This window comes from Abramis brama (assembly GCF_963993115.1).
Source record: "Abramis brama genome assembly, chromosome: 5".
Classification (NCBI taxonomy): domain Eukaryota; kingdom Metazoa; phylum Chordata; class Actinopteri; order Cypriniformes; family Leuciscidae; genus Abramis; species Abramis brama.
Window position 1 is genome coordinate 33,133,562 of NC_139967.1, and position 25,968 is coordinate 33,159,529.

Here is a 25,968-nt window from a genome sequence, read left to right on the forward strand (position 1 = left end):
TAAGGACACTTTCTAGATTGTTCCAGAGCCAGAGCGGTCACATACTAATCTGCTCGGTCACATGCAGATGACAGCGAGAATAGAATAGTTGTTGCTAGAGTTCAAGTGAAATATTTTTACTTACTTGTTATCTTGCTATACTTGTTATCAAAGTGCAGTTTTTTGATGTCAACAGAGATAGTGAATGAAAATGTTTCATATCTTGTACTTTTATTACTGGTGAGCTTTTGCAAGTTGAACTGATGACTTCCTTTGATTAATGTTCTGATTGTGATCTGAGGACTTTGTCCTCAATGGACAGATATCATGTTTGTTAATCAGAAGAGCAATAACCAGTGTTAGGAAAGAGGATTTATGCGTAATGTTGAAGGAGTACATTAAATCATTGGGGGACAAGTGAATGATCACATTTCAAATAAAAGTATGAACATATTAATTGACAAAAATGATTACTAATGCATAATCCCATTGCCAAGTCTTGTTTTGCAGCACATTGTTCAGATTTTATTTTATCAACCAGGACAAGCTGTATTATTAAGAATATTTGAATAATTATATTTTAAAAGAGTATTAAAAATCGTTTTAAAAATTTACTTTGACAAGATTAGCTTAAAGTGCTTGATGCTTTTTTTGCCATGTGCCTCTGTATAGGATGGGTCCTTTCTAAACGGCTGAAAATGATGCACTGACGCATCTTAAGCTTTTTAAAGAAACTTTGATGATTCACAAGATTTTTTTTTTTAGTATCTCCATATGCATGTTATATATAAATGTAAGAGTGTCATACATGCATACGTGCTCTTAATAGCTAGTCAGAACAATGACTAAGCAGTAAAATTACTTTAGATGTCATTTTATATCCTAAAATCTAACCACTGAGCTAAACTAACTTAATAATTACATAATTATAGTAGTTCATTGGGTTCTAAAGTTGCATGTAACACCAGAACCTCCAACAAATGGAAATGCAAAACACACAGTTTCAATAAAGCCGTCTGAGAAGTGAACAAAAGATGAATCTTTTTTTTTTAGAGGGATGATGTTTCTTGATAAACCCTTCTTGTGTTTCTGCATTACCTCAAAACTGGTTCACGAACACAATGTGAACAATAACTGGGGGGCGGGGTGGACTTAAACCACTTTTACTTTGAGACCTTATCAGAGAGACTTTTGTGTTGTTTCAGAACACAAGCACACAGGCAAACACAAACATATCAGCAGTTTTCCCTGCACATGCTCACTAGTGACACTCCCATTTTAAGAAATGTACACAAAGAAAAGATTACATTCATAAAAGGAACTAAACAAATACTTATTGAGTTCCAATATATTATTCTCTTATATTCCAACATATGCTGACAGCCTCCACTCTCATAAATATTAAATGTGCTGGGTGAAATTTGAACAGTATTAAGAAGACAAACATTCATCACACATCTGTATCTTTACATTTACACCGTAACTGTTTGACGTACCAACAACACTCAGTGTGCAAGCAACAATATTATCCTTGTACATATCACTCAATCTAAGTCTGTTTCTAGACATTTTGATTGAACTTCTTCACAGATCCTAGATTAACAGTAATGCGCACAGTTAATATCACATACAATCAACTCCAATTTCATACATTGTACAGAATATACATAACCAGTTATAATGACAAATGGATAGATTTGAAAACGGATTAATTGACCATTTATAGAAGGTAATGATGTATTGGTATAAAATGGTGTAAAGTTTGACTGAGGCCTACTGGAGTGAGCAAAATACAAATTACTGAACAATGGCAAAAGTATATGATCCAGTGTAGTCTTGCGTTTAATTCCCACAGTTTCATTTGGGTTCTTCTGTTATTCACCATAAAATTGGTTGATTTCTTCTTGATACATTTTACTGACGACAGGCCTTTTGAGCTTCATGGTTGGACCTGAGAAGAAGAAAAAACTTGAGCTCACTTCACATCTAATAAATCCATCAGCCTGTTTACATTCCTCTCGGTAATTATGCATTCAAGAATGCAGTTAGGCAAGCATGTTCAGTGTGTCCCGTAAAGCCATTTCATCAAAACATGTGAGACTTGCATGAATTGTACAGACATGAACTGACACAAATGCTTATCATATTTTTTCAAATCAAAGCTGACAGATAAAAGTACTTCCGCACTATCTTCACTTCATCTATTTTATATTCTTCTCGATATAAAGAAATAATAACACTCACCAAGTTCTCCGCCAGATATGGAGAAGTCTCGTGGAAGGAGTGTCCATTTCTGGACTCTCTGGGCATTGGATGTCGCTTTGGCATTCACGCGGTCTACGCCCTCCTGGATGGCTTTGTAAATGGCTGGCTCTTTTTTGCTGATGATCTCTGAGACTTTGCTGGCAGTTACACCATGCTGCCGACAAAACTCCACCGCCAGTGGTGTCAGTTCATCTGTGGGGTCTCCATTGTCATCAATGTTACACTAAAAATAAGATAATACAACATACATTTTGAAAATGGTGCCTTAGCAAATACTCTTTTATAGTGGCTGGTATAAATGTAAACATTTGGTAAAATGTGCACATTTAATGGTCCCACTAAGTAAAAATAGACTTACTTTGAGTGTAAGGAGCATAGCAAGGAACTTCTTTTTGTCTCCAACCAACATGATATTGCTGATGATTGACACCTCCTCCTTTAGGGCGTCCTCTATAGGGACGGGTGGTATATTTTCTCCACCGGCAGTAATGATTAATTCTGCAAAAGCAAGGTAATTCTATATGTATTTATCTAATTGGTATGATCATTTTCTGCTCACAGTAACATGAGTGTTATCCAAAGGCATCAAGAAAAAAAAAAATTCCATAGGGGGAAATGATTTTTAATGATAACTCATAGACATTTAAAGACAGACCTTTTGCGAGCTACGCATTTGTTACTCGATCGATGGTATATGTTATTGTTGAGATCATCAGTCCACTTTTTTTATATAATTGTGTTTAACAGCAAAATGCCAAGTGAAAAACTACATTACCCATGATTCTGCAAAGAAATCTGCGGCAAGACTGCATCAAGATTATGTAATTTGCAATGCATTATAAAATTGCATTCTTTTCCCTCATTTAAGCCATTAAGTTCACAGTCTTGTACCTTGCCTTTTTGTCAAATTTTCAAATACTTTTTTGATTAACCTTAGTTGTGATTCACCTTGAAGCTGGTTGGTTTGGTTCATATAACTCTTTCATGAAGACTTTTAAACAATTCCATGGGAAAAGTACTTATGTAACCAAGTCCGATGAAAAAGTGAACAGGCACTGTTGCACCCTAAATGTACAAATGTGAAATTCTCCAAATGTGTATTTCTACCTTTTATTCTGCCAGTGATGAACAGGAAGTCATTGCTGTCATGTTTGCCCAGGTCTCCTGAGTGGAGCCACCCTTCTGCATCCAGTGCCTCCTCAGTCTTGTCTGGCATGTTCAGGTATCCCATGAACACGTGCCTTCCCCAGAAACAGATCTCACCATTCCCATCACTATCTGGTTTGTCTAACTTGGTTTTGCAGCCTGTCAACACCTTACCACAGCTGGAGGAAGAAAAAAAAACATGTCACATACGATTGTCATCAGCATCTAGAACTTTTTTTTTTTAGAACTATCCAGTGACTTTTAACCAGTAGTCGATGTTTGAAGTCAAGTTCACACAGGTTGAGTTTATCACATTAATCATGGACATGTTCTATAAAGCCTGAACCAGAAAATGTTTTGTCTAAATTAAAAAAAAAAAAAAAAAAATGTTTTGTTTTACAACTTGTAGGCCTATTTCACAACTTTTTTGTAAAATATTTTGTTCATTAAATAAATACAACATTTTCTTACTTTTCTTGGAAATAGGCTCATTTTACAACTCCCCCAGAGTTAAACAGTTGAGTTATACCGTTTTCGAATCCATTCAGCCGAACTCCGGGTCTGGCGGTACTACTTTTAGCATAGCTTAGCATAGATCATTGAATCGGACAGGACCATTAGCATCCCTCTCAAAAAAATGACCAAAGAGTTTCGATATTTTTCCTATTTAAAACTTAACTCTTCTGTAGTTACATCGTGTACTAAGACCGATGGAAAATGTAAAGTTGCGATTTTCTAGGCTGATATGGCTAGGAACTATTCTCTCATTCCTGCGTAATAATCAAGAAACTTTGCTGCCGTACCATGGGTGCAGCAGGCGTAATGATATGACGCAGCGCCTGAAAATAGGTCTAATAGGTTAGACAAACTTAGTCCCGGTCACGTTGGAAGTTACCGAGCTGGGGACTATTTTCAGGCGCTGCGTCATATCATTACGCCTGCTGGACTCATGGTACGGCAGCAAAGTTTCTTGATTATTACGTCATTTTTTTGAGAGAGATACTAATGGTCCTGTCCGATTCAATGATCTATGCTAAGCTATGCTAAAAGTAGTACCGCCAGACCCGGAGTTCAGCTGAATGGATTCGAAAACGGTATAACTCAACTGTTTAACTCTGGGGGAGTTGTAAAATGAGCCTATTTCCATAAAAAGTGGAGTATCCCTTTAAGTTGTTCTAAACCTGTTTTCTTTTTAATGTGGCATAAGTCTCCACTTAGTTAATAGGACCACTGTAATTACGAAAACAATTAAATAGCGTGACATATTCTGGTGTTTATTTTAAGGTGACATAGTTATACATATTATGTGTGCTTACTGTGGTAATAACAGTAAATTATGTATAATTAAATACTGTAACTAAACCTAAACTAAACCCTAACCCTATAGTTTCAGTTTATTTATTTTTAAAGCACATTTAAGACTGACCAAAGTGCTATACATGAGAGAAGTAAACAAAATAGTATAAAAAAGTATAAAACATAGTACACGTAGTTCATTAATATTACTCAGTATTTTTTTCTAACCCTAACCCTATAGTAAGTACATGTAATGGGTATAAATATAATACCCTGAAATAAAGTGTTTGCATTTTTTTTATTTTTTTTATGAAAATAGAAATAATACCAGCACACAGGTTTGGAGCAACATGAAGTGAGTATAACAACATCTTATATGTTAATATATATACACGGCACATCATGCCTCTGACCTCATAATGCGATAACCCTCAGCACAGGAGATGGTGTGAGGTCCAGTGCTCTCGCTCATGCCGTACAGCTCAAAGACAGGGATGTAAAGGCTCATGAAGTACTCCAGTGTGTCTTTGGTGATGGGAGCTGCACCGGTGTAACAGGCTCTACAGCGGTCAAGACCCAGAGCTTTGAGCACATTCTTGAAAACCAGATGATTGGCCAAGGTGAAGCCCCAAGGCACTGAAGAATCACTGCAGAGAAATAACATGAGCTTCGGGTTTCTTTCAAATAATTCAATCTATAAATTAACTTGTGGTTCTTTTAAAAACTCACCCATTCATGGCATTATAGCTTGCTTGAAGTCCGATTCCCTTTGCCCAGTCGGCAATCTTCTTCTTCATGACGGATGACTTCGCACCAGCGGCTTTCATTGCTTCTTGCATTTTTTCCCACACTCTGGGAACTCCCAAGAAGCTCGTGGGACGCACCTCTCTCAGCGTGTTGGCCAGGGAGCCCTGTATTGTTTAACCAAGGCACTGCCAGTTATTCATTTGTGTTTCCTCATTTCTACAGAAGTGTCTGCTAAATGAATAAATTTAAATCTAGACAAAAAAAAAATCATAAGTAAATAAAGTAAACATCTTAAAACTTTAACCTTCAGGGCATCTGGCTCGGCGAAATTGGCTACGGCGGCAAACCTCATGCAGATCCACATGTCTTGGACTTGGGCTGCCACGTGACTCAGGGGCAAGTAGCTCACCACTTCCTCCTCAGCCATCTTCAGCCGGACCATGTGACCTGCTGAATTGGCTGTCCATGTGATCTGGACAGAGGAGGGATGAATTTAAGGAACAACACTACTTATCCATCAAAATGAGAAGAATTACACTGTTTATCTGTGATTAATTACATTTGGCATTGAAGTAAGTGCAGAACTAGTCACTTTATGTGACGCTATACGCGGTACTCACATTATCATGGCTGAGCATGACCCCTTTGGGATTCCCTGTGGTGCCTGAGGTGTATATTAATGTGCAGCACTCATTGGCCTTTTGACTGTCGATCACCGCATCCAGCTCAGCATCAGGGACATCCTCTCCCAACTTCATAAATTCGGCCCACTGAGAGGACATCAAATTCATGTTTATATTCAAATATAGCACTGTTTAATTATTTGCTTAGTAGACATGATGGAACGTTTTGCTTGTTTACATTCACTTTCCATGACTATATATACATATATATACATATCTGTAATTATCAGTGGACCTCCAGTTTGCATTTGTATGTTTTGTACAGAAAACCATTTGACACACCATTTGGTAGTTTTATTGTATTATTTGGCAAAAACTTACTGTATATAAGTTTGGTAACTTCTGCTCCAGTTCACCCTTGTACTGAACAATAGCCTTCAAATGTGGCAGCTGATCCCTCACCTGTAATGACAGTGAAAGAAAATGTATTAATATTTTATGAGAAGATTCAGTATATTATGTATAGTTTTGGTTTCTGTTCATATGTTTAGTTCCTGTGTCATTTGTTCCCATTGTTTCCTCTGCTAGTTTGTTTCCATAGTTTCTGATTTGTTAATTGATTATGCTCACCTGTCCCATGTTGAATTCCCATCTTTCCCAGTGTACTTAAGCCTGTGTTTTCAGTTCAGTTTCGTCAGTCCTTGTCTATGCATGTTTTGTGATAGATGTTCTGGTTTGTGTTGGTTTTCTCCTGTTTCTGAATAACGTTTGCTGCAACTAGATATACATAAACTACTGACACACTACACTATTTATTGTTATTTGTTCAAATTACATTAACATTCATACTTTACATACTTTCATACTTTTCATTTTAAGATGCACACCATCTTTTTTTTTTCTAAGGCACGTTTATAAAAGCTACATAAATGCCCTAATCCTGGCTTTATATAAGCCCTGTCTGTGAAACTGGGCCTGTATGTAAAAATTTACATTAGTCAAGATTATTAAATGCTGCAAAAGCATTGTTCAAAATTATTTAATGTTATACCTGTCTGTCTGAATACTCGATTCTAATTGGCTGGAAGTGCATTAAGTAAGGGATAATTCACAGCTAGCTGTCCATTAGACGATTTTAATGCGCGTCGTGGAGGCAAAAAACTGCAAAGAATTCGTAAAGATATGATTCATAATGATTCAAAATGCACGTTGTGCATTAAAAATTGTTTAATGTACAGCTAGCCATTGATTATCCCTTACTTAGCTAGTGAATTATCAAATGTTAAAGGATTAGTTCACTTCGAAATGAAAATCCTGTCATCATTTACTCACCCTCAAGCTGTTTCAAACCTGTATGAACACAAAAGAAGATATTTTTGAAGAATGTTGGTAACCAGACAGTTGATGGGCCCCACTGACTTGCATAGTTTTTTTTTTGCCCTACTATATAAGTCAATGGGGTCCATCAACTGTTTCGTTACCTACATTCTTCAAAAATATCTTCTTTTGTTTTCAGCATATGAAAGAAATTCATACAGGTTTGAAACAGCTTGAGGGTGAGTAATGATGACAGAATTTTCATTTTAAGTTTCTGTAAGAACTTTCAGACTAACAGGTTATTGTACTTCAAGCAGGAAAAAAAACTTACATTTTTTGAAAATAGTATTTTGATAAGATCAAAAATGAACATTCTTGTTCATAATAAGGATTATGTTTGAAGGAAGTATTTCGATTTAGTGGGTTTTTTTAAAGGTGGTGTAATGAATAAATGATTAATCTGCTTTTAACTCATTGTTACACACTCTAGATAAGATGGGTCTAATAATTAATCCAATTTTTTTATTGAAATTATGGTAAACTTGGTAAACTAAGTTTTTTATATATATATATATATATTCTTCTGAATTATTTCATAAAAGCTTAACTAATAACTGTTAATGTTATTAGTTAAGAGCTAATAACACAGCTCCTTCATTCACCTCAAGGCTACATTCACTTAAGGTGAATGAAGGTGAGAAGCATTTTTGGATGTATTTGTATATTATATATATATATATATATATATATATATATATATATATATATATATATATATAGTTATGTTTATATCCTTCCGATTCTATCTGAATTATTTCATAAAAGCTTAACTAATAACTGTTAATGCACTTACTCTTTTGTTAAAAAGAATACCATCTCTGTATTACCAGCCCAGTACGGATTGAAAAACCGAAGGTACGGTTTACAAATCTGAGTGCACGGATTGGAAAATCATGGGTACAGTTAATTAACCCATGGGTGCGATTTGTTAAACCGAGGGAACAATTTAAGAATCTGTAAGTATGCTTTATAAACTGAGGGGACGAATTGCAAAATTGTGGGACTCTTTTTTTTTTTTCTCCTACAGTTGACTCCCAGGGCTCCGTACAAATGTAATTTGATAAAAGCATCCACTAAATGATAAAATACTGTTCATTTTAAAACTACCTGGAGGATTTTGATCAGTTGCTTGTTGTTTTCAACCACCAGAACATTAGCTTCAGAATTATCAGCAACATACTGGCAGGCCTCTGGAGAGTTGGTGGTGTAGATGCCAGTGGCCAGTCCCCTGTGACAAAACAAGATATGTACTGTATGTTCACACAGCTACTTTATCTGATCCTACATTCCATAATCACTTATTCTCAAGTCTTTTCCTCATTTTCTAACTTTGAGAAGATGAACTTTTAACAGATGAACAGTCAATACCCTGCTAGGATACATCCGACATCTGCTATAAACCATTCAGGAGAATTGAAGCCCAGAATACCGACACCATGGAATCGCTCCAGGCCAAGCTAGAGTACACAAAGAGCACAGCGACTCAGTATATGCAAAAGCAATTCATCACCTAGTGTTGTTTAGAGCTTCGACACAACAATGAAACTAGAGTTGTAAAAGCTTTGACTCCTTAATGCCTTAACCCAATATTTTGATTATTACACAAATGATAGGATATATCAGTCAAACTTCAAAGGGACTTTCAAAAACAGATATGCTAGATAAACTTGTAGATAAAAAAGACATTTAGAATATGTTCATGCTTAAACATATGACTATCATAGCATTTTTTTTTGTTTTTTGCACCACAGCACATTCTATGGAGGAACTAAATAGCTAAGTAAAAAAAATTCCAGTCTTGGTAACACTTTACATTAAGGTTCATTATTTAACATTAGTTAATGTATTAACTAACATGAACAAACCCTAAGCAATACATTTGTTACTGTATTTGTTCATCTTTGTTAACGTTAGTAAAAAATACAGCTGTTCATTGTTGTTCATGTTAGTTCACAGTGCATGAACTAACGTTAACAAGATTTGAATAAAGTATTAGTAAACATTAGTAACATTAACAAAGATTAATAAATGCTGTATAAGTGCAGTTCATTATAAGTTCATGCTAACTAATGTAGTTAACTAAAGTTAACTAATGAACCTTATTGTAAAGTGTTACCCAGTTCTTTTCATACACAGTGTTTCTGAAAAACATTTGAAATTCATTTTCAAAGAATAAAAAAAGATGTGAACCCTTACCTTCAGAAAGCTTTTGGCTGCCGCTCTTGAATGTTGATAGTACTCCTTATAGGTCAGGGTGACCCACGCTCCATCTTTCTTCGCACGGAGGGCGGGAGAGTCTCCGTACTTCTGCACTGTAGCCATGAACATCTGATGGACCGTCATGGGAGGTTCTGAGCTGAGTTCTGAAGCATTCATCCTCAGTTTGACAGCCTTGTCTCTGGCGGTGCTCCACAGATCCTTGGCTGGAGCGAGACGCACATCTTCAGCCTTCAATGGTATAGCCGGTTCATCGTCTTCGTGAGCAGGACAGCAGGGACACACAGGAGACATGACCATATATTAAAAGTGCTTCTGAAAGGAATCGTATATTTATGGATAAAGCTTCTGTATGCAGTCTAAGCGAGAACAGATCAGTCCATCCAAGAACCTGCCCTCGTCTCCTATCACACATTCAGAAAAACACAGACGAACTGACAGCTTAACAAGAGTGAAGAAATAGGTCAGGTTACTGACAGGATATGGTGTGTGTTTCTCACCAATCAGGTTTCACAACTGGTTCAAAAAAAAAAAAAAATCTATTTCTATTTTTAACTAGTGCATTTACATGTTGTGGGCTACAATTCTGCATATCTGCTGCAGCTACATTGATAAGTTAAATGTTGTTATAATTATTTTAATAATAATTATTATTGTTAAATGTATTATTTAGATATTTATTAATATTATTATAAAATCACACACACACACATTTACTAGGCTATGGGGACTTGCAAAGATTTCTATTGTTTTTAATATGCAGCTAGTTATAAATATGTAACCTAACAGAAAACTTTCTGCATATTTAAAAAAAAAAATTAAAAACTGTATTTGCTGTATTTTATGCTGTTTTTACAAATGATGACATACCCAAGAGGAGTTTTTGTCAGGTTTAACTCACTTCTTGGGTACAAATTTGTAAGGGATTCACCGATATGAAAATTGATTATTTTGAAAATTTTGATTATTTTGAAAATTTTGATTATGATAACCGATAATTCTTTATATTTAAAAGCCGATAACCGATATATTGGCCGATAAATCTAAACATAAATTTTTAGATAATTTTTGAGAGCCTGATTACAAAAACAAAAGTCTCACCATTAAAATCCATGTGCCAAGCACACAATTATAATGTTCTCATTATAATCGCATCTTTTTTCTGTGTATTAACTTGCACAGATTAATTGTTCACCACAAGACTAGTAATATGCGCTAACAAAGTAAATAGGGTCAATTTTGATTCCATGTCTACTTTAACTGTATTTTCCTTTTCTGAAGTGATTCAAATCATATTTCAAAACCATCATGGAGAACAGTGTGCATCTGAAGTGTTTCAGCTGAAGGAAATAATCCATTATTTATCGGCTTTAAAATATCGGCCTTCTTATCTAACATATACCGGCCGATACCGATATGGTGGATTTATCGTGCATCCCTAAAATTTGTCCCCCAAAATATGGTACACAATAGTAGGTACACACACATACATACATTTTATATCATATTTGTATATTATGTGTGTGTGTGTGATTTCTACAGTACACTTGACCTAGATCTGTTTTTTATGTGAACAAAGTGACATTCAGAAACAAAATAATTAGTCATGTCACAAGAATCTATGTGTAAATAATCTTCTGTATATCTGCCAGCAAGTAGAACATGACTGGTGGGAACGGAATATTCCTCGGAATTTATGCAAAACAGTTGGATTTTCAATATGTAAACATTTTGGGAATATTCATGTGAAGAATGTTACCTGTGTTACTCTTTACAGAGATTGAACAATTTCCATTTGGATGGTTTTTGGAGTCATGGAGTGCTACAGTCTGATATTCCTCAGTTTTAACAGAACTAAGAAGAAAGACAAATGAGACTTCTGTCATGATAACATAATATATAGATCAGCAAAAAAACAAGAAAATACGCTGCAAATGATCAAGTATTAAATATTGGAGGACAGAAATTCCATATTTCATTGATTAAGTCTACATACCCATTTCCAGAGACAGGAATTTCCTTGGAATCACTCGGTGGCATACACTCATCGGCAGACATTGTACAGAGTCTTAAAATGACAACAACAAAAAAAAGATTTACAAAACTCCAAAAACTTGGGCTCACAAAGTAGCGACCAAACGCAATATTAAAAGAAAATATAATATGTCCAATGTCTTCCTTTCAGTCAAAACTGGCCGAGACGCTAACACTAGTGGTTTCAAAATGTCATTTATCTTTATATGTTCCCCAACTCTTGCAAAATACTAGCAATATGTGCCAGTGGATACAGTGCCAGATGATGAAAGCAGCAGAGGAGAGGGTTTCTGTGAAACACTGTCACTGGCCTTTCATCTACATTAGGAAACTGTTTAAGACAGACTAGTCGAATGTGCAAATGTGCATGTCTTTAAATCTAGATTTTCAAATGAGAAATGCCTACATCTTTTGGTGATTCCTGAGGTTTACACAAGTGTGCCATCTAGAGTATGTCTAATGTATTTCTTATATTTGACAATTCAGTTGAGTAGATTGGATGTTGCATTTTTGTTACATTTTATATTTGTGATCGGGCCATTAGAATAAGGTAGGCCTACTCAAAAGATGTCTTGAATTCCATAAAACAGTTCATAAATAAAATTAAAATCCTTGTAATGAGACCTAGAAGTTCATCACTAGGACTGTACTCAAGATTGCAAAATGACAAAGTTCATGATAATTACAACATAATTGTGGCCACATCATGATCTTTGTCATTTTGAACTTGTACACAGATGTGAAAAAAACGGGGGGAAAAAAATCTGAGACTGTCACAGTTCATTGCTGACAAGGAGAAGGAAATAGGCTCAAGTATAATCTTGTGAAATAATTTGATGGCTTTAAGGAATCGGATCCTAATCTGTACTTAAAAGTAATGGGAGTGAAGGTGTCATGTTCAATGTTCACTCATTCACATAAGCAGCTTTATGCATGAAAAATTATTTTAAAAACTGCAGCAGCTCTATAATGCACACTATAACAGACCACCTGATGACAAAGCAGGTGAAGAGTGCAGCTTGAATACTTTTTTGTAATATTACGGAGGGAGACTAGGGCTAGCGGTCTGGGTTTAATTGGAAAGTCAGTCTCTATAGGCGCACCATAAAAAATAAATAAATAAATAAACATTTACACTGTTATTGCCCAGAGGAAAAATAATATAGGCTACAGTTAATGTCCCATAGGCATACTATCACACTATATGTTGTAAATCAGTGGAAACAGCAATTAAATTTCACTCAAAACAACATTAGTTTTATCTAACAATGACCTAAAATTTTGTAGCTACTTTCAGTTGTACCGCGACAGATTCGTTTTAAGCAAACAAATGATCTTCATAACAAATGCGTCATCATGTTAGCTATGTATATAACTATATAAAAAAAGTGAAGACTACTTACATGTTTGTGTTTTTTTCCGTCAGTCCTTATGTTGATGACTTGGAAATTGGAATTGTGCAGTTAGCAGGAGTGGATGAGAGACACAGAAGTATGTTTCTCAGGTGCAGAAAGAACTTACTTGGCATCTGGTGTTCCATTCAAACCTATGGACCGCAGTGTAATCGTCACATGACGTGTCAGATTATTTATTGTGCTGTGTCTGCGCTCACGTTTCCATTATTAAATAAACGATTTATTCTGCACAGCGCAATTAAAGTTTTAAATGGAAAAAAATAAATAAATGCAATCTAAATTCGACGTTTGTCGAACCCCTATGCCTACTTTTTTTCATATAAAAGAAAAACAACACGCATACAACTTTATGAACCACAATTACGAATGTCTGTCACAGACATAAAACAGTAAATAAAATAAATGTGACCATATGTGTGGCACGTTATGTAAATATTGTGAGATATTTCAATAAAATTTGCATTCTAAAATCTATTTAGGTTGCATTTCACGGCATTTGCATAAAGCGTGCAGTAGCTACATCTCAACAACAGCAAATGTCTGTTAATATTGATTCATTAATTCATGTTTGCAGGCCTGCTTTTGGTATTTCCGTTTTCTGGTAAATATAGTGTTTTGACAACTGATCGGCATGTTATTCATTAAGATTGTGTCATACAAGCTCCAAGGCCACAATTTAGATACACTTATAACCAACAGATAGTATGAAAGAGCTGAGAGATTAAGATAAGATTAAGTATCTGAGCATTAAGATAAAGCAAAACTCATTATTGATAAGACAATTGTGGACATACGTTATTGATAAGACAATTCTGGACAATTTAATTATAATGTATTTTGCTGAAATGAGATATTCACGTGTTTTAAAATAATTAAGAGACAATGAAAGTCGTTTATGTTTAAAATATTGGGATTGTTATAAACTTTTTTCTTCCAGTCAGCACAGACATTGATGCCTGAACTGTACCGATGCATCTGATGTTTCAGCAAATAAGATGAAAGTTCAGTTAATATAAACACTTGTGCAGGAGCCATAGAAACACGCAGACTGGCCACCAAGGTCACTTGATCACACCACCCCTCACCAATGAAACGGCTCTACAGGATGACCTTAGCTGAGGCCAAACCGGTTCTCATATAAGATTTTAGATCTTTTTTTTTCCAGCACATCCTAAAATGTGTCTTCATGGTATAAACACTTTAGCCCTTATTCATGAAACATGGGCAAAAGGAATTGCAGTGTACTGTAAAATGTTATTAACTCATTTATATGTAAATAATCCCATTGACTTGAATGCAATGATTTTTAGTTGCGTGTTTTTTTATGCAAGAAATTTGTTCTGCTTGCATATCACGAATAAAACCCATTATGCACTTTATATAGTACCTGTCCTTCTTTTCAGTACTTCGTTGCATATGTTGAGCATTTAATATCCATTGCTCAACAACCTGGGACACTTGCAAAACTCACCAGGACGTTTTTATTACCCACTGCTGATAGTAAACAATAGTAAAGTCAACCCAACCCAGCTAAATGCAGGCTATTCAACAGCTCATTAACGTCAACTGTAGACTGAAATCCAGTGAAAATGTTTTAATGTAACAGATTACATTTTTCCACTCTCTCATTATCTAACAAACATTTTTTTGATAATATCCAAAAGTTTATTTTTTTTTTAGATTAGTAATCTCCTCCAAAAATGCAGAAAATTACTTTTATTCTGACAGTAGGTCCATCTATCCTGGAGGCCATTTCATTTGCCGTCCTCCAAGAACATGAATGTGAAGGTGATACACGGACTGCGCCCCATTTTTTCCATCATTAATGACTGTAAATAATAATGACACATAAATAAGCAATTATTACATACATTACAACTGATGACATGGTATTATAGCGTACTACACTAAAAGTACTGCAGATGTAAAGATAATATAGATGCTAAATGAACCAATTTCAAACAAATCTCACCAACTCTGTACCCTTCATCCAGTCCTTCTTTCTTCGCTACGTTTTTGGCCACTATCAAGAGATGACCCAGGAGCTGGGTGGAAAAACATTAATATTTTAGAGGTGTGTCATACTCTGTAATTACTAAGACAAGAAATGTATAATAAATATTTATTTACTGATTGACTGATTGATTGATTGATTGATTGATTGATTGATTGATTGATTGATAAACCTGTGCATCATCATTGTGTGCTTCACTGATCCTGGGAATGGGAATCCTTGGAATAACCAGGAAATGAACAGGAGCCTGAGGATTTACATCTCTGAATGCTAGACACTGCAACAAAACACATTTAACATGCAGACTATTAATTTATAAACTGTGTACAAAATAATATGTACAAAAAATGTTTCAACAAAATGTTACGTTACCGAACAATATATGAATCAAAGTTACTAAAGATCTGTGGTCTGTAACTTACCTTCTCATCTTCATAAATGATAACTGCAGGAATAGTTTTGTCAATTATTTTAGAAAATATAGTGGGTTCCGGTTTTCCGTACTTCTTGCTGGCCTCCTTTGCCAAACGAACCTCATCACTCGTGGAAGAGCAGAAGCTCTGACACAAACAAGCAAACAAACAAACCCTCAGCAACAACATCTCTCCTAAATCAAGCTTACAGTAGACTTTGGCGCACTTCAAATTCAGAGCATACACAGACGGCACTTAAACACTGACGGAGTGTGCAAAAGATAAAATTAAGCACCTTCACGGGTAAGGCACGCCGTAAATGATGTCCAAGAGGGAACACTTGCCGGGTTAGTAAAATACTGCGGGCTGTCATTGCACTGTTTAAGGACAAACAGCGTCCATGTTCCATAGAAGATCAACTCTCATGTGCTGCTGCTCCTGCTGATGATTTGTTTACATCCGGTGCTCAGGTTCTGCGGATTTCAAAATAAAGGTCGCCGAGCTACTCGCAGTAAAAAGATTGGTTTCATTACGCAGATTTTATTTTCACACTTTTTTAGATGAAATGTGATCAAACATTACATATTTTCGTGAGATTTCTACATTTTTATTGAATAAACACAACATAATGCACTTTGGTTCAATTGCAAATACTAAATGCATATAAATTTATAACAGAAAAAGGGCAAGAAAAAGAGAAAAATATATATTTTTTATATAGTTATTAGTTATATATTACATCTACAGCTACATAATGTTTATTCATAAACGTGCATTTGTGAAAGTGAAACTTTCAAAAATATGAGTAAAGGTATTAAATAATAATTTTCCATTTATACATTCCTGTATACCACAGTATAAATAAGTACAATAATACTTATAATACAATAATATACAATAATATATGATATACTATTCAACAAAAATACAATAATATACCTTTTTAAATAATGATTTGCTGGATAAAATTTGTATATAAGAGATTTTCCCCTGGTTTCACAGACAAGGCTTATGATAGCCCCACACTAAAATGCATGTTTGAGCTGTTTTAACTGAAAGCAACTTGCACTGACATATCTTAAAATATTTCAGAGCCATTGTTGTCTCAAGATGCACACCAGTAATGCTTTATTTTTTTCTAAGGCAAGTTTATAAAAGCTACTTAAATGTACTAATTGAACTAAGGTCTAATCTTGGCTTAATCTATTCTAAACACTGGCTGTCTGTGAAACCAAGCCTTACACATTTTATTCTCGCCTCACCCGCTCCAGCAGATGGCAGTAGAAAACCATACAGGGACACTTGAATGACAGAAGAATAACTCTACAGATCACGTGGGGAAAACATGGCGTCTTGCAGCAGGTTGCCCTTGCATCCTTTTCTCTCCACTACATCAGCACGCCTCGTCTGTAACAGAAATGTCCAAGTTGAAGCTTCCACAGCGAAGAGTTTATATCCACCTATTCTGCCCTCTCGGACCGCGAAGAGTAAGTCAGCGAAGGGGCGCGTGGTCACTGAGTTCTTCGAGCAGCTGCGCGCGCGCCCCGTCCAGGAGAAGATCCGCGCGCTCACTCGCGTTCAGCGCAAGAAGTACGTGATTTATCCACAGACATTTGCTCTCAACGCGGATAAATGGTACCAGCACTACACCAAAACCGCATATCTCAGCGGTCTGCCAGAGAAATACACCGAAAAACATTCCGCGCCGGTGATTGATGAGTCTGTGTTGTCCGAGTTGCGATCTGTGGTCTGCAGCTTCATCTTACAAGAACATTGGTACTTGAAGAAAGGGAGAACTTTCATCCACAGAGAGCAAGAGCAATTCGTCAATCCGTTTTTAAGGAACATGGTCTGTGCTCTAAAAAACCTTCCTGCCAAAGAAAACCCCGTGCTGTGTCTGTCTAGTTTAGGTGAGTTTGACCTCCATGTTTACTCTTTACTGCAACATATACTGGTTTCTCATTCAGTAATGTAAGATTTCTCTTTATATTGTTTAAAGTCACAATGGAATCAAAATTGACGTGTTTTTATGGAATAATGCAGTGTTTATTATGAATGATTATCCGTGCACATGATTTAAATAATGTGCCCTGTAATCTTGTATTAAAATGGCTTCCCCTCCCTCTTGCAACAACAACTCTTCTCTGATGACGTGTTTACTGGCATGAGGGCGGGGCACATGACATCACAGCAATACCTTTTTCACAGCAGCGCCATCTTTGAATGAAAGCGAGGCTGTGAGGGATAGACATGCAGCTCTTCAGTGGGTACTACTGTTATTTAATGTGTTTTGGATTGTTCTGCTGACAAAACAGTGCAAAAATCTTTCCAAGAAATGTCAGTAAACAAAAAACTCCAGACAACATGATCAGTGGAAAATAAGTGATCTTAGAGCTTTATATAACTTTTACAGCAGATGCCATTGAAAACACGATAAGTGTATTCCTCACAGCCTCTCTTTCATACCTGTCATGGCGCTGCTCGCAATCTGGTCCATAGCAAACCACAACAATCCAAAGATCCAATCAAATACAGATGGACAAAATCAAGTCCCACACTACATTTTTTTCTTGTTTGAGAAGCCATTTCACTGGAATATAAATAACAATAGGGAAGAAAAGACTTCCGTTTCATACTGGCTTTAAAGTATACAGTGTTTTTTTGGTCATTCTGGTGTAATTTAATTTCTTATTTATTTTCGTATTATTTTGTGAAGATTTTGATCCTCAAGTCAACTATTACTGGTTACGGGGAGAAAGGACTATTCCAGCAGGACACAGGAGTGGACGGATCGAGCCGATGAGATTCCAGATTGATGACAAACCTCACAGTCAGATCAGGATCCCACAACAGCTTCCTCAGGTAGGAAACATACTCCCATTATGATTATGATGAATATAATTTATGCGAATTTAAATGATGGCAGTGTTTAAATTGTAACTTTAACAAAGTCTGTGGTAAGTGCTGTTGTCATGCAACATTTTGGAGGAATAGCATTAATGTATGAGATGTGCTTAAGAGTGATGTCATTTCCTGCAGTTTGTTCCTCTTGAGGCAGAGATCTCCGCTGAAGTTCCTGTCATCAGTTTGGCTCCAGATCGGCTCCCCTTGTTCAGGAGACAGTATGACAACAACATCTTCATAGGTGGGTCTGTTCTAGTCTTATTTTAGTATATACGTAATATTATAGTAATACTCATTTTATTTTAGTTAGTTGCCAAAAGTTTGTTTTCATCTGTTTATATTTTCTTTCAGCTTTCTTTCGATTAAAATGAGTTTTAATTAACATTTACAACACTAGTCTGTTCCCAGTTTTTTGTCTTCTGATATCCCATGATCCAATAGATAATTGTAACTCTAAATTCTAATTGGATGTTGCACATTTTATATTATGGAATTATGGTAAAGCTTCCCATGTTGCTTGGTAACTGTAAAGGATTTATATTTAGTCTAATTAACTTATTATATAGTGAAAGAAGTGTTCACTATTATACATTCAAAAAATCATTGTAGTTTATCTATTTATTGAGCATTGGTGTCTTATCACATTGCTGGTGTCGGTTGTAGAACACCTGTAGTTAGTGATGGGCGCTTTTGAAACACTGCTTCATGAAAGCTTCGAAACCTTTGAGAATCATTTGTTTCAAACCAGTGATTCAAAGCATGTATCAAACTGCCATAGTCACGTGATTTTGAGACATCCTTGCATTACTGCTTCAAAATGTTTCGCAATTTTAATGGTCTGCCTCTAGAGGGCGATGATCTCTGTGAACCCGTGTCTATATAACTTTTACCTGATCTTTGAGCAATTTTAGAATTTTTTAGACAATTGCACAATTGTAAAATAAAAAGGAAGAGTTGTAGTTAAAAGTCTCTAATTGGTCTGATTAACGAAACTCTCCATAAAATAAACAAAACAAACCCTACAATAACACATTAAAAAGACACTTTAATGGTATTAGATGATTTGTTAATTGCGTTTAATTGACTACACCTTCAATAAAACATTTGCAATTGATTTGTAAAAGGTGTTTTATGCACGTTTGCTGCATTTACACTGTTCTGTCCAGCGGGGTTCACCATAGTGTGGCGTTTCAAGCTCTTCGAAACTGAATCATTTTGTGAAGCAATTGGTTAAAAGTTTCGAAAAGCTTTGTGTAAGATTGTAACATTCTCAGTCTTTCTTTTTCACTCATTGAATGAAAGACTGAGGCCTCCCCTAACATTTTGTCTGTCTGGGCTGGGCCTCTCCTTCAGCTTGGATGATCTTCTGCCTCTGGTCTTGTTTTGATTTCTCCACAAGGAACTGAGCTCTTTGGCTTCGTTTTTCCCATCACTACCTGTAGTAAAATCACTGTAGTGTAGTAGTTCTCAACCGGGTGCTGGGGCCTCTAGGGGTCCTCTGCAAACTTCCAGGGGGGCCCAATTAATCTTGAAAAAATGATTCAAGTTTGGTTAAATATAATAAATACTTTGTCTATTTGTTAGACCTGAGGTACAAACCAGCTTGGACCCACTGCTGTAGTTGCACAGCCTCCTATGGCCAGTGGTACATTAGAATTAACTATTACTTTTGAATTTAAATTCATTATGCTGAAAGTATGTGCATGTTGTTTTACTCCACAGGCGCCAAACTGGAAGATCCATGCTGCTACGGCCACACACAGTTTCACATGGTCCCGGATAGGTTTCGCAGGGACAAAATGAGCAAGAGAGGCCTCTCTGATCAAGTCGAGGTGTCACTAAGAGCTAACGGTATTGCCAGCCTGTTTGCGTGGACAGGGGCACAGGCTATGTATCAAGGTTAGTATTTGGATCTTTTTGGGGGACATTTTTATTAAATAATGCCAGAATTGTCCTGAGGTCAGGTTAAAATAAACTAGAGCTGCACGATTAATCGTTAAAATATTGCAAACCCGATTCAAACATCTTATTCCTAAATTAACAATGATTCGGCCATGTCTTTTAAGCGTTTGACAATCACAGCGAAACATTCAAATCTCGGAACATTCAAATCTGCATCAGTAACTCGCCTTTTGAAATAAACTTGACGCTTCTAATGAAGATTGTATCAATTACAGGGTTACACCAGTAGGTGGCGACAAGTTACTGTTTGTCATTGAATCATTAATTCCAGAGATCGTTTCAAAAACGCTGATTCATCCAGTAATGAATATGAGCGAGTCATTGAATAATTTATTCAAACGGATTAAAAATAATAATTCAAATTAATTGAATATTTTTTTTAAATGGATTATAGCAATTAACATTTTGTCAGAACCTCTAGTAATAACATATTTAGTTGTCCGTTCAGAATCGTGATCTCTATTATAAACAAAAAAAAGTATTTCTTCCTTAACTAAATACGTTTTGTTCTGCCAAGGCTTTTGGAGTGAAGAGGACGTGAGCAGGCCGTTTGTGTCTCAGGCTGTCATCACAGATGGGCAGTTCTTCTCATTTTTCTGCTATCAGCTCAATACTTTGGCTCTGAGTCCAAGGGCTGATGGCAACAATGCCAGGAAGAACTTATGCTGGGGCACAGAAAGCATGCGCTTGTATGAGAGAGTCACAGACGGAGACATAGTGGGCTGGAATGATGCAGTTCTGAGACTGATGCTGCAGTTTCTGTTGAACAAACCACACTGAGAACGCTGAAGCGTGGATATATGATAGGATTGTTCTGTGTGTGTCAATAAACATAATATATACAGCTGTGTAGTTTTTGTCTCCATTCAAGTATGATTTAAAAACAAGATGTTTAAAGATTATTTCGTTTCGGAGTCAAGTCACCTTTATTTCTATAGTGCTTTATACAATACAGATTGTTTCAAAGCATCTTTACAGTGATAACAGGAAAATAACAATTCAATGATGCACGCAGAATTCAACTCTGCTGTTAAGCAGCTCTAAAAAGACAATAGTAAACAGTTATTAATCAGTTCAGTGTTGTACATCAAATATGAAATCAGATCAATTCATCTATAAAGCAGCTCTGCAGAAAACAGCGACGTCATCATCCAGGGCAAGTTTTCCAAAAGCACCGTAAGCTTAAGTTGATCGTAGAACAATTGCCACCAATGGTCTCTACGATCAACTTAGGCTTACAGTGCTTTTGGGGAACGTAGCCCAGCTCAGTTCAGTTTTCATCCGATAGTGTCAGTGCATTCAAATCAGTAATATTGCTGAATATTAAGTGTCCCTGACTAAACAAGCCACCTTCATGGTGTTCCAAAACCATAAGACTTTTATCTTTGAAAGGCAAATTAAGATGTTTTTAATATTTCCGTCCCTCCATTGAAAGCCCACACAACCAAAACTTTCACAAAGTGCAAAAAAGTCATCATAAAAGTAATCCAGTCTGCTAAAGAGACACAATCACTATACATGATGAACCTATTGGTCCTCGCTTGTCAAACAAGGACAGCTGAGCTTCCATTGACCATGTGCGGTGATAAATGTTATTTGAATAAAAGCCTAAAGCATGTTCATCATATAAAGTGATCTAACCCTTAAATAAAGCCTTCAGGAATTTAGTTGACCTTTATTATTAAACTGATGTCCAAAATGGGTCATATGAACCCTGAAACTTTTACAATAGCACTATGTTGAAGTATGAAAACATGCTGTTTTAAAACATTAAATATATATGATATAGGATATTTCTGTGACAGACAAAAAAACCTTATTGCTTATGTGATTCAAACCACAAGAATTAAAAATGTTTTATATAATCACACGCTGCTCTTTCATCTGATTTCATGAAAATCTCAGTGCTCCAGTTTTCTTTGTCTTGCCGTGTTGTTCTCCAATCCATTGCCGTCATCATGAGTGCTAGAACAGAAATCAGCACCATCACTAACAATGTCTGAAAAAACTCCAAACAAGTCGAACTATTTTACCATCAGGCTTCAGTGAACTGATCTGAAAATACACTTACAGTTTTCTGGTTTGTTCAGAGTAGACATCATTCTCTGCTAAAGGAAAATTTGCAGAGAATTTACATTAGTGACAGCTCTATATAAATATGAACGACGATCTTCCTATTAATCCTTGAAGTATTACTGTACCTCCTCCAGATGAGTTGTTCTGTTGCGGCTTGTTGCATTTTTCCCAAAGCAGAATCAGTGAGACCAGGACAATGACTTCAACCACTATGGCTATGAAGGGTTTGAGAGGCTCAGTGTACGACATGACCTTCAGCTCCACATACGACTCGCTGGGTTTGATGTCAAACTCGGCACTGCAGATGTACTTTCCAGAATCTTCCTCGGTCAGATTCAGTACAGTCAGTTTTGATTTAGTTCCATTATTAAGGATCTTGTAGTTCAGAGGGTTTGCAGTGACATTGATGAACACCTGTGAAGAGAAAAATATTGATATGAACAGTGTTATTGTTAACTACAACTAAAAAATGAATAAAGATGAAATAAGATAAAATATAAATATTAGATGAAAATAAATGCTGTCTTGGTAAACCTGTCAAATAAGATCCAATTACTTAAAGGGATAGTTCACCCAAAACTTACTCACCCTCAAGTTGTTCCAAACCTCCCTTTAACATTATTTAATGAACTAACATTAACAATGAACAATACAACTGTAATTGTTTATAGTTCATGTTAGCTCAGGACCATTAAAAAAAAATGAAAATAAAAAAACAGATACAACTTTTGATTTAAAAAATGTATTAGTACATTTTAAAATGTACTAATTTAAAACTTTAAAATTAACGTGAACTGAATTTAATAAATGCTTTAGAAGCATTTTTCATTGTTAATGCATGTTTGCTTAATGTAGTGAACAAATGTTAACAAAACTGACTAAAAATTAAATAAAGATGGAAGCATTTTATTTTACAGTCATGTTCCCCATGTACATACGATGTACTTATTATATCAATTACAATAACTGTTATAACTAGGTACTAACCCTGAACCTACTTCTAAACTGAACCTTAACCCATGTAGTTACCTTATATTACCAGTACTTTCTTGGGTAACTACGTGTACTGTAAAATAGTGTATCCATAAAAATAAAAAAAACGAATAAAAATGACAAAAAGTACACAACTAAATTCCCTAAAACTAAAAAGAAAATTCTAAAAATAAAAGCTAATTCAAAATATGAACAGATACTATAATAGTATATAAAATAACACTGTATATGAATAAGCCTTTTATTGTGTGGTAATAATCAATCCCACATTCCCCATTTCTGATTCACCTTTTCAGTGTTGTTTGCCTTGTACCAGTTCCATGTGTTTGGTGTGTGTTTGAGTTTACACTCGAGTACAACTGAATCTCCAATGTAGCTCACTATCGGCTTGTCTCTTTTGTCTTTCATTACCGGAACTTGAGGAAAAGCACAATACATCAGTTTATCCGGCAAAATCTCCAACAATGATAAATATGAAAACCATTCCAAGATGTGCATAAAAGGATAAACATACCATCTAAAACAAACGTTACTTGTGCCTCATTTTCTCTGAAGACGCATGAATAATTTCCCAGGTCTCTGGTCTGTATACTGAAACTATGAAGGAAGGTTAAACAACTTAGAGCAGTCTTAAGTCATTGTTTAGTAATATTGAATTTCTTGTTTACTTCTGCATTAATTCGACATTTATGACACATAATCATTTTGTGTAAATAGACATCCACTTACGTCCTTTTAAGAATATACTGTTCATTGTTTCTATTTACAGTTTCTTCAGTGTTTTCAATTTCTTGTCCATCTTTAGTCCAATAGCCAGTAATGTACAGGGGGTTATTTGGTAAATCAGTTAAGTTACATAAAAGCTCTATATATTGGGGTGTCAGGATTGTAAGCTCCTCAATAATGACTTGACTTTGACCTGTATGCCAAAACATCAGCAAAACAAACCTCTTCATTGCAATTATGTAAAGTAAATTCAGCTAATTATCATGACTAAATTTGTATTTTATCATTTGTACACTTTTAAAGGAGCTGTATGTAAGAAATGTATTTCAATTAATCATAAAATGGCCCTGATATGTCACTAGACATTAAGAAATCATGTTCATTTCAAATACTTATATCACTGACAACAATAGTCCGGCCAGGATATTGTCATTTAAAAGTGAAGTTGCAGCCCTCAACTGATGTTGATGTTGTCATGTTGTGTTTTGGCCTGATGCTCCACCCTCCACCTATCTACCAATCACGAAGTCAGTAGTGTTTCGGCATCCGGGTTGCCAGCTCTGCTCTAGTTTCCACAGCTACATAGCAGCCTACGTTCCTGCTGGATCCTGCAGCCTATCTGGCAACCTCGAGTCAGGGGGGAGGGGGAGGGGATACACCGCTCTACAGTAATTTGAAAGTGATTGCAGTACCAGTTTTGGCCACAATCTTACATACGGCTCCTTTAAATACATCCGTTGATGTCAAATGCATGCTTGTGTTGCATAATAAGATATGACAGGGTAACCGTACCTTTAGATGCAGCTTTTTTGGTTGTGATTACAGGATCAGACTCTGGGGAAGAGGTCGTCTCTGGGGAAAAAAAGACAATGTGACATTCAAATGTCAAATGTTGCCCTGGATTTACAATACTAACTCACTTCTACTAGAGAGACAGGCCTAGTCAAGGTTAAATGAGATTTGCATTACTATAATAAGCCTCAGCTTATTGAACAATAAAAAGTGCAAATTCAGGAATAGTGCGATTACTTTAACATCCCCTAGAAACACTGGAATAACAGTCGAGAGGACTTCATTTCAGTCTAACTGATAGCAAGGTCATAATGTCAAAGCTTGAAAATAACATAACACTGCCGTGATGTTACACTAGACTAACAAGCAGACGTGCCAAACCTGTGTTCATCCCATCACAGTAGAGAAGAAGTAAGATGAGAAGCATGACATTAGCCATGGGGAAGAGCGCTCCTTCCCTGCAGCTCTGCTGTGTGCGAAGCATCTTTACTGGTGCGTCTTCTTTTCCGAAGCGGGTCCCCAGGGACAACAGCCCCCCCCTCCCTTCACCCATCTTTACTGCTGCTATGGTGACTTGGCAAGACCGGTGTATGCTTGCAGCTTCCTGCTTTAAATTAGTCATGAGTGTCAGGAGGTGGCCACAGCACTGCCTGATCAGATGATAGGAGAGCCTGTAACATCAGCCTCTATTGAGACACTGTGAACTGCTGGCACATCTCAGTGTTTAAATACAATACAAAACAACTGGCACACTGCTATTCATTAACTTGAAACGTTTCGACCACAAGGTCTTCGTCAGGCAAGCAACACATATACAACTAAATACAACTTATATATCAGCATAATGAATTATCCCACCTGACCTAATTAATCAATGAATTACCTAATCATCCTGTCATCCTAATCATCTATGAAAATAGAGGGGAGGGGGGGAATTCATATATTGAATTTTCATTCAATATATGAATAATAATGTATTATTCATATGT

General features: G+C 36.0%; 4 protein-coding genes across 6 annotated transcripts; 1 reads left to right on the forward strand and 3 right to left on the reverse strand.

Moving 5' to 3' along the window:
- Positions 1–197: 197 nt before the first annotated feature.
- On the reverse strand, positions 198–13,420 carry LOC311083484 (long-chain-fatty-acid--CoA ligase ACSBG2-like). Of its 2 annotated transcripts, XM_084115048.1 has the most exons (15): positions 13,088–13,420; positions 11,647–11,718; positions 11,410–11,504; positions 9,630–9,907; positions 8,802–8,890; positions 8,541–8,661; positions 6,438–6,518; positions 6,054–6,203; positions 5,738–5,905; positions 5,416–5,597; positions 5,100–5,333; positions 3,352–3,569; positions 2,603–2,742; positions 2,224–2,467; positions 198–1,930 (listed from the first exon to the last, which is right to left on the reverse strand). In XM_084115048.1, exons 2-15 carry the CDS (start codon positions 11,706–11,708, stop codon positions 1,854–1,856), a joined length of 2,139 nt encoding a protein of 712 aa, XP_083971174.1. In that variant the 5' UTR covers positions 11,709–11,718; positions 13,088–13,420; the 3' UTR covers positions 198–1,853. The 2 variants fall into 2 exon arrangements, with proteins under 2 accessions (XP_083971174.1, XP_083971173.1); XM_084115047.1 differs by lacking the exon at positions 13,088–13,420 and having other exon boundaries at positions 11,647–12,722.
- A 1,258-nt stretch (positions 13,421–14,678) lies between these two features.
- On the reverse strand, positions 14,679–15,991 carry hint2 (histidine triad nucleotide binding protein 2). Its single transcript, XM_084115051.1, has 5 exons — positions 15,822–15,991; positions 15,536–15,673; positions 15,286–15,390; positions 15,072–15,144; positions 14,679–14,928 (listed from the first exon to the last, which is right to left on the reverse strand). Exons 1-5 carry the CDS (start codon positions 15,933–15,935, stop codon positions 14,837–14,839), a joined length of 522 nt encoding a protein of 173 aa, XP_083971177.1. The 5' UTR covers positions 15,936–15,991; the 3' UTR covers positions 14,679–14,836.
- An 843-nt stretch (positions 15,992–16,834) lies between these two features.
- On the forward strand, positions 16,835–21,236 carry mrps30 (mitochondrial ribosomal protein S30). The gene is made up of 5 exons (XM_084114843.1): positions 16,835–17,436; positions 18,243–18,388; positions 18,566–18,671; positions 20,153–20,329; positions 20,910–21,236. The coding sequence occupies exons 1-5, from the start codon at positions 16,872–16,874 to the stop codon at positions 21,170–21,172; spliced, it is 1,257 nt and encodes a 418-aa protein (XP_083970969.1). The 5' UTR covers positions 16,835–16,871; the 3' UTR covers positions 21,173–21,236.
- Positions 21,237–21,281: 45 nt separating this feature from the next.
- Positions 21,282–25,599, reverse strand: emb (embigin). Of its 2 annotated transcripts, none has more exons than XM_084114844.1 (8): positions 25,361–25,599; positions 24,980–25,039; positions 24,191–24,380; positions 23,976–24,058; positions 23,750–23,877; positions 22,594–22,882; positions 22,464–22,500; positions 21,282–22,357 (listed from the first exon to the last, which is right to left on the reverse strand). In XM_084114844.1, the coding sequence occupies exons 1-8, from the start codon at positions 25,530–25,532 to the stop codon at positions 22,294–22,296; spliced, it is 1,023 nt and encodes a 340-aa protein (XP_083970970.1). In that variant the 5' UTR covers positions 25,533–25,599; the 3' UTR covers positions 21,282–22,293. The 2 variants fall into 2 exon arrangements, with proteins under 2 accessions (XP_083970970.1, XP_083970971.1); XM_084114845.1 differs by having other exon boundaries at positions 22,148–22,357; positions 22,464–22,497; positions 25,361–25,568.
- Between the last annotated feature and the right edge of the window lie 369 nt (positions 25,600–25,968).

Excerpts from the sequence above, each read along its gene's own strand:
- LOC311083484 (XM_084115048.1), bottom strand. The coding sequence starts at position 11,708 with ATGTCTGCCGATGAGTGTATGCCACCGAGTGATTCCAAGGAAATTCCT. Across the intron at positions 6,519-8,540 it reads AACTGATCAAAATCCTCCAG|GTGAGGGATCAGCTGCCACA; the intron begins GTAGTTTTAAAA and ends CTGTCATTACAG. Across the intron at positions 5,334-5,415 it reads AGCTATAATGCCATGAATGG|TGATTCTTCAGTGCCTTGGG; the intron begins GTGAGTTTTTAA and ends ATTTCTCTGCAG.
- hint2 (XM_084115051.1), bottom strand. The coding sequence starts at position 15,935 with ATGGAACATGGACGCTGTTTGTCCTTAAACAGTGCAATGACAGCCCGC. Across the intron at positions 15,674-15,821 it reads GGCGTGCCTTACCCGTGAAG|AGCTTCTGCTCTTCCACGAG; the intron begins GTGCTTAATTTT and ends TGTTTGTGTCAG. Across the intron at positions 15,145-15,285 it reads CACACAATGATGATGCACAG|CTCCTGGGTCATCTCTTGAT; the intron begins GTTTATCAATCA and ends TTTTCCACCCAG.
- emb (XM_084114844.1), bottom strand. The coding sequence starts at position 25,532 with ATGGGTGAAGGGAGGGGGGGGCTGTTGTCCCTGGGGACCCGCTTCGGA. Across the intron at positions 25,040-25,360 it reads CTGTGATGGGATGAACACAG|AGACGACCTCTTCCCCAGAG; the intron begins GTTTGGCACGTC and ends TTTTTTCCCCAG. Across the intron at positions 22,501-22,593 it reads GAACAACTCATCTGGAGGAG|CAGAGAATGATGTCTACTCT; the intron begins GTACAGTAATAC and ends ATTTTCCTTTAG.
- mrps30 (XM_084114843.1), top strand. The coding sequence starts at position 16,872 with ATGGCGTCTTGCAGCAGGTTGCCCTTGCATCCTTTTCTCTCCACTACA. Across the intron at positions 18,389-18,565 it reads TCCCACAACAGCTTCCTCAG|TTTGTTCCTCTTGAGGCAGA; the intron begins GTAGGAAACATA and ends CATTTCCTGCAG. Across the intron at positions 20,330-20,909 it reads GGCACAGGCTATGTATCAAG|GCTTTTGGAGTGAAGAGGAC; the intron begins GTTAGTATTTGG and ends TGTTCTGCCAAG.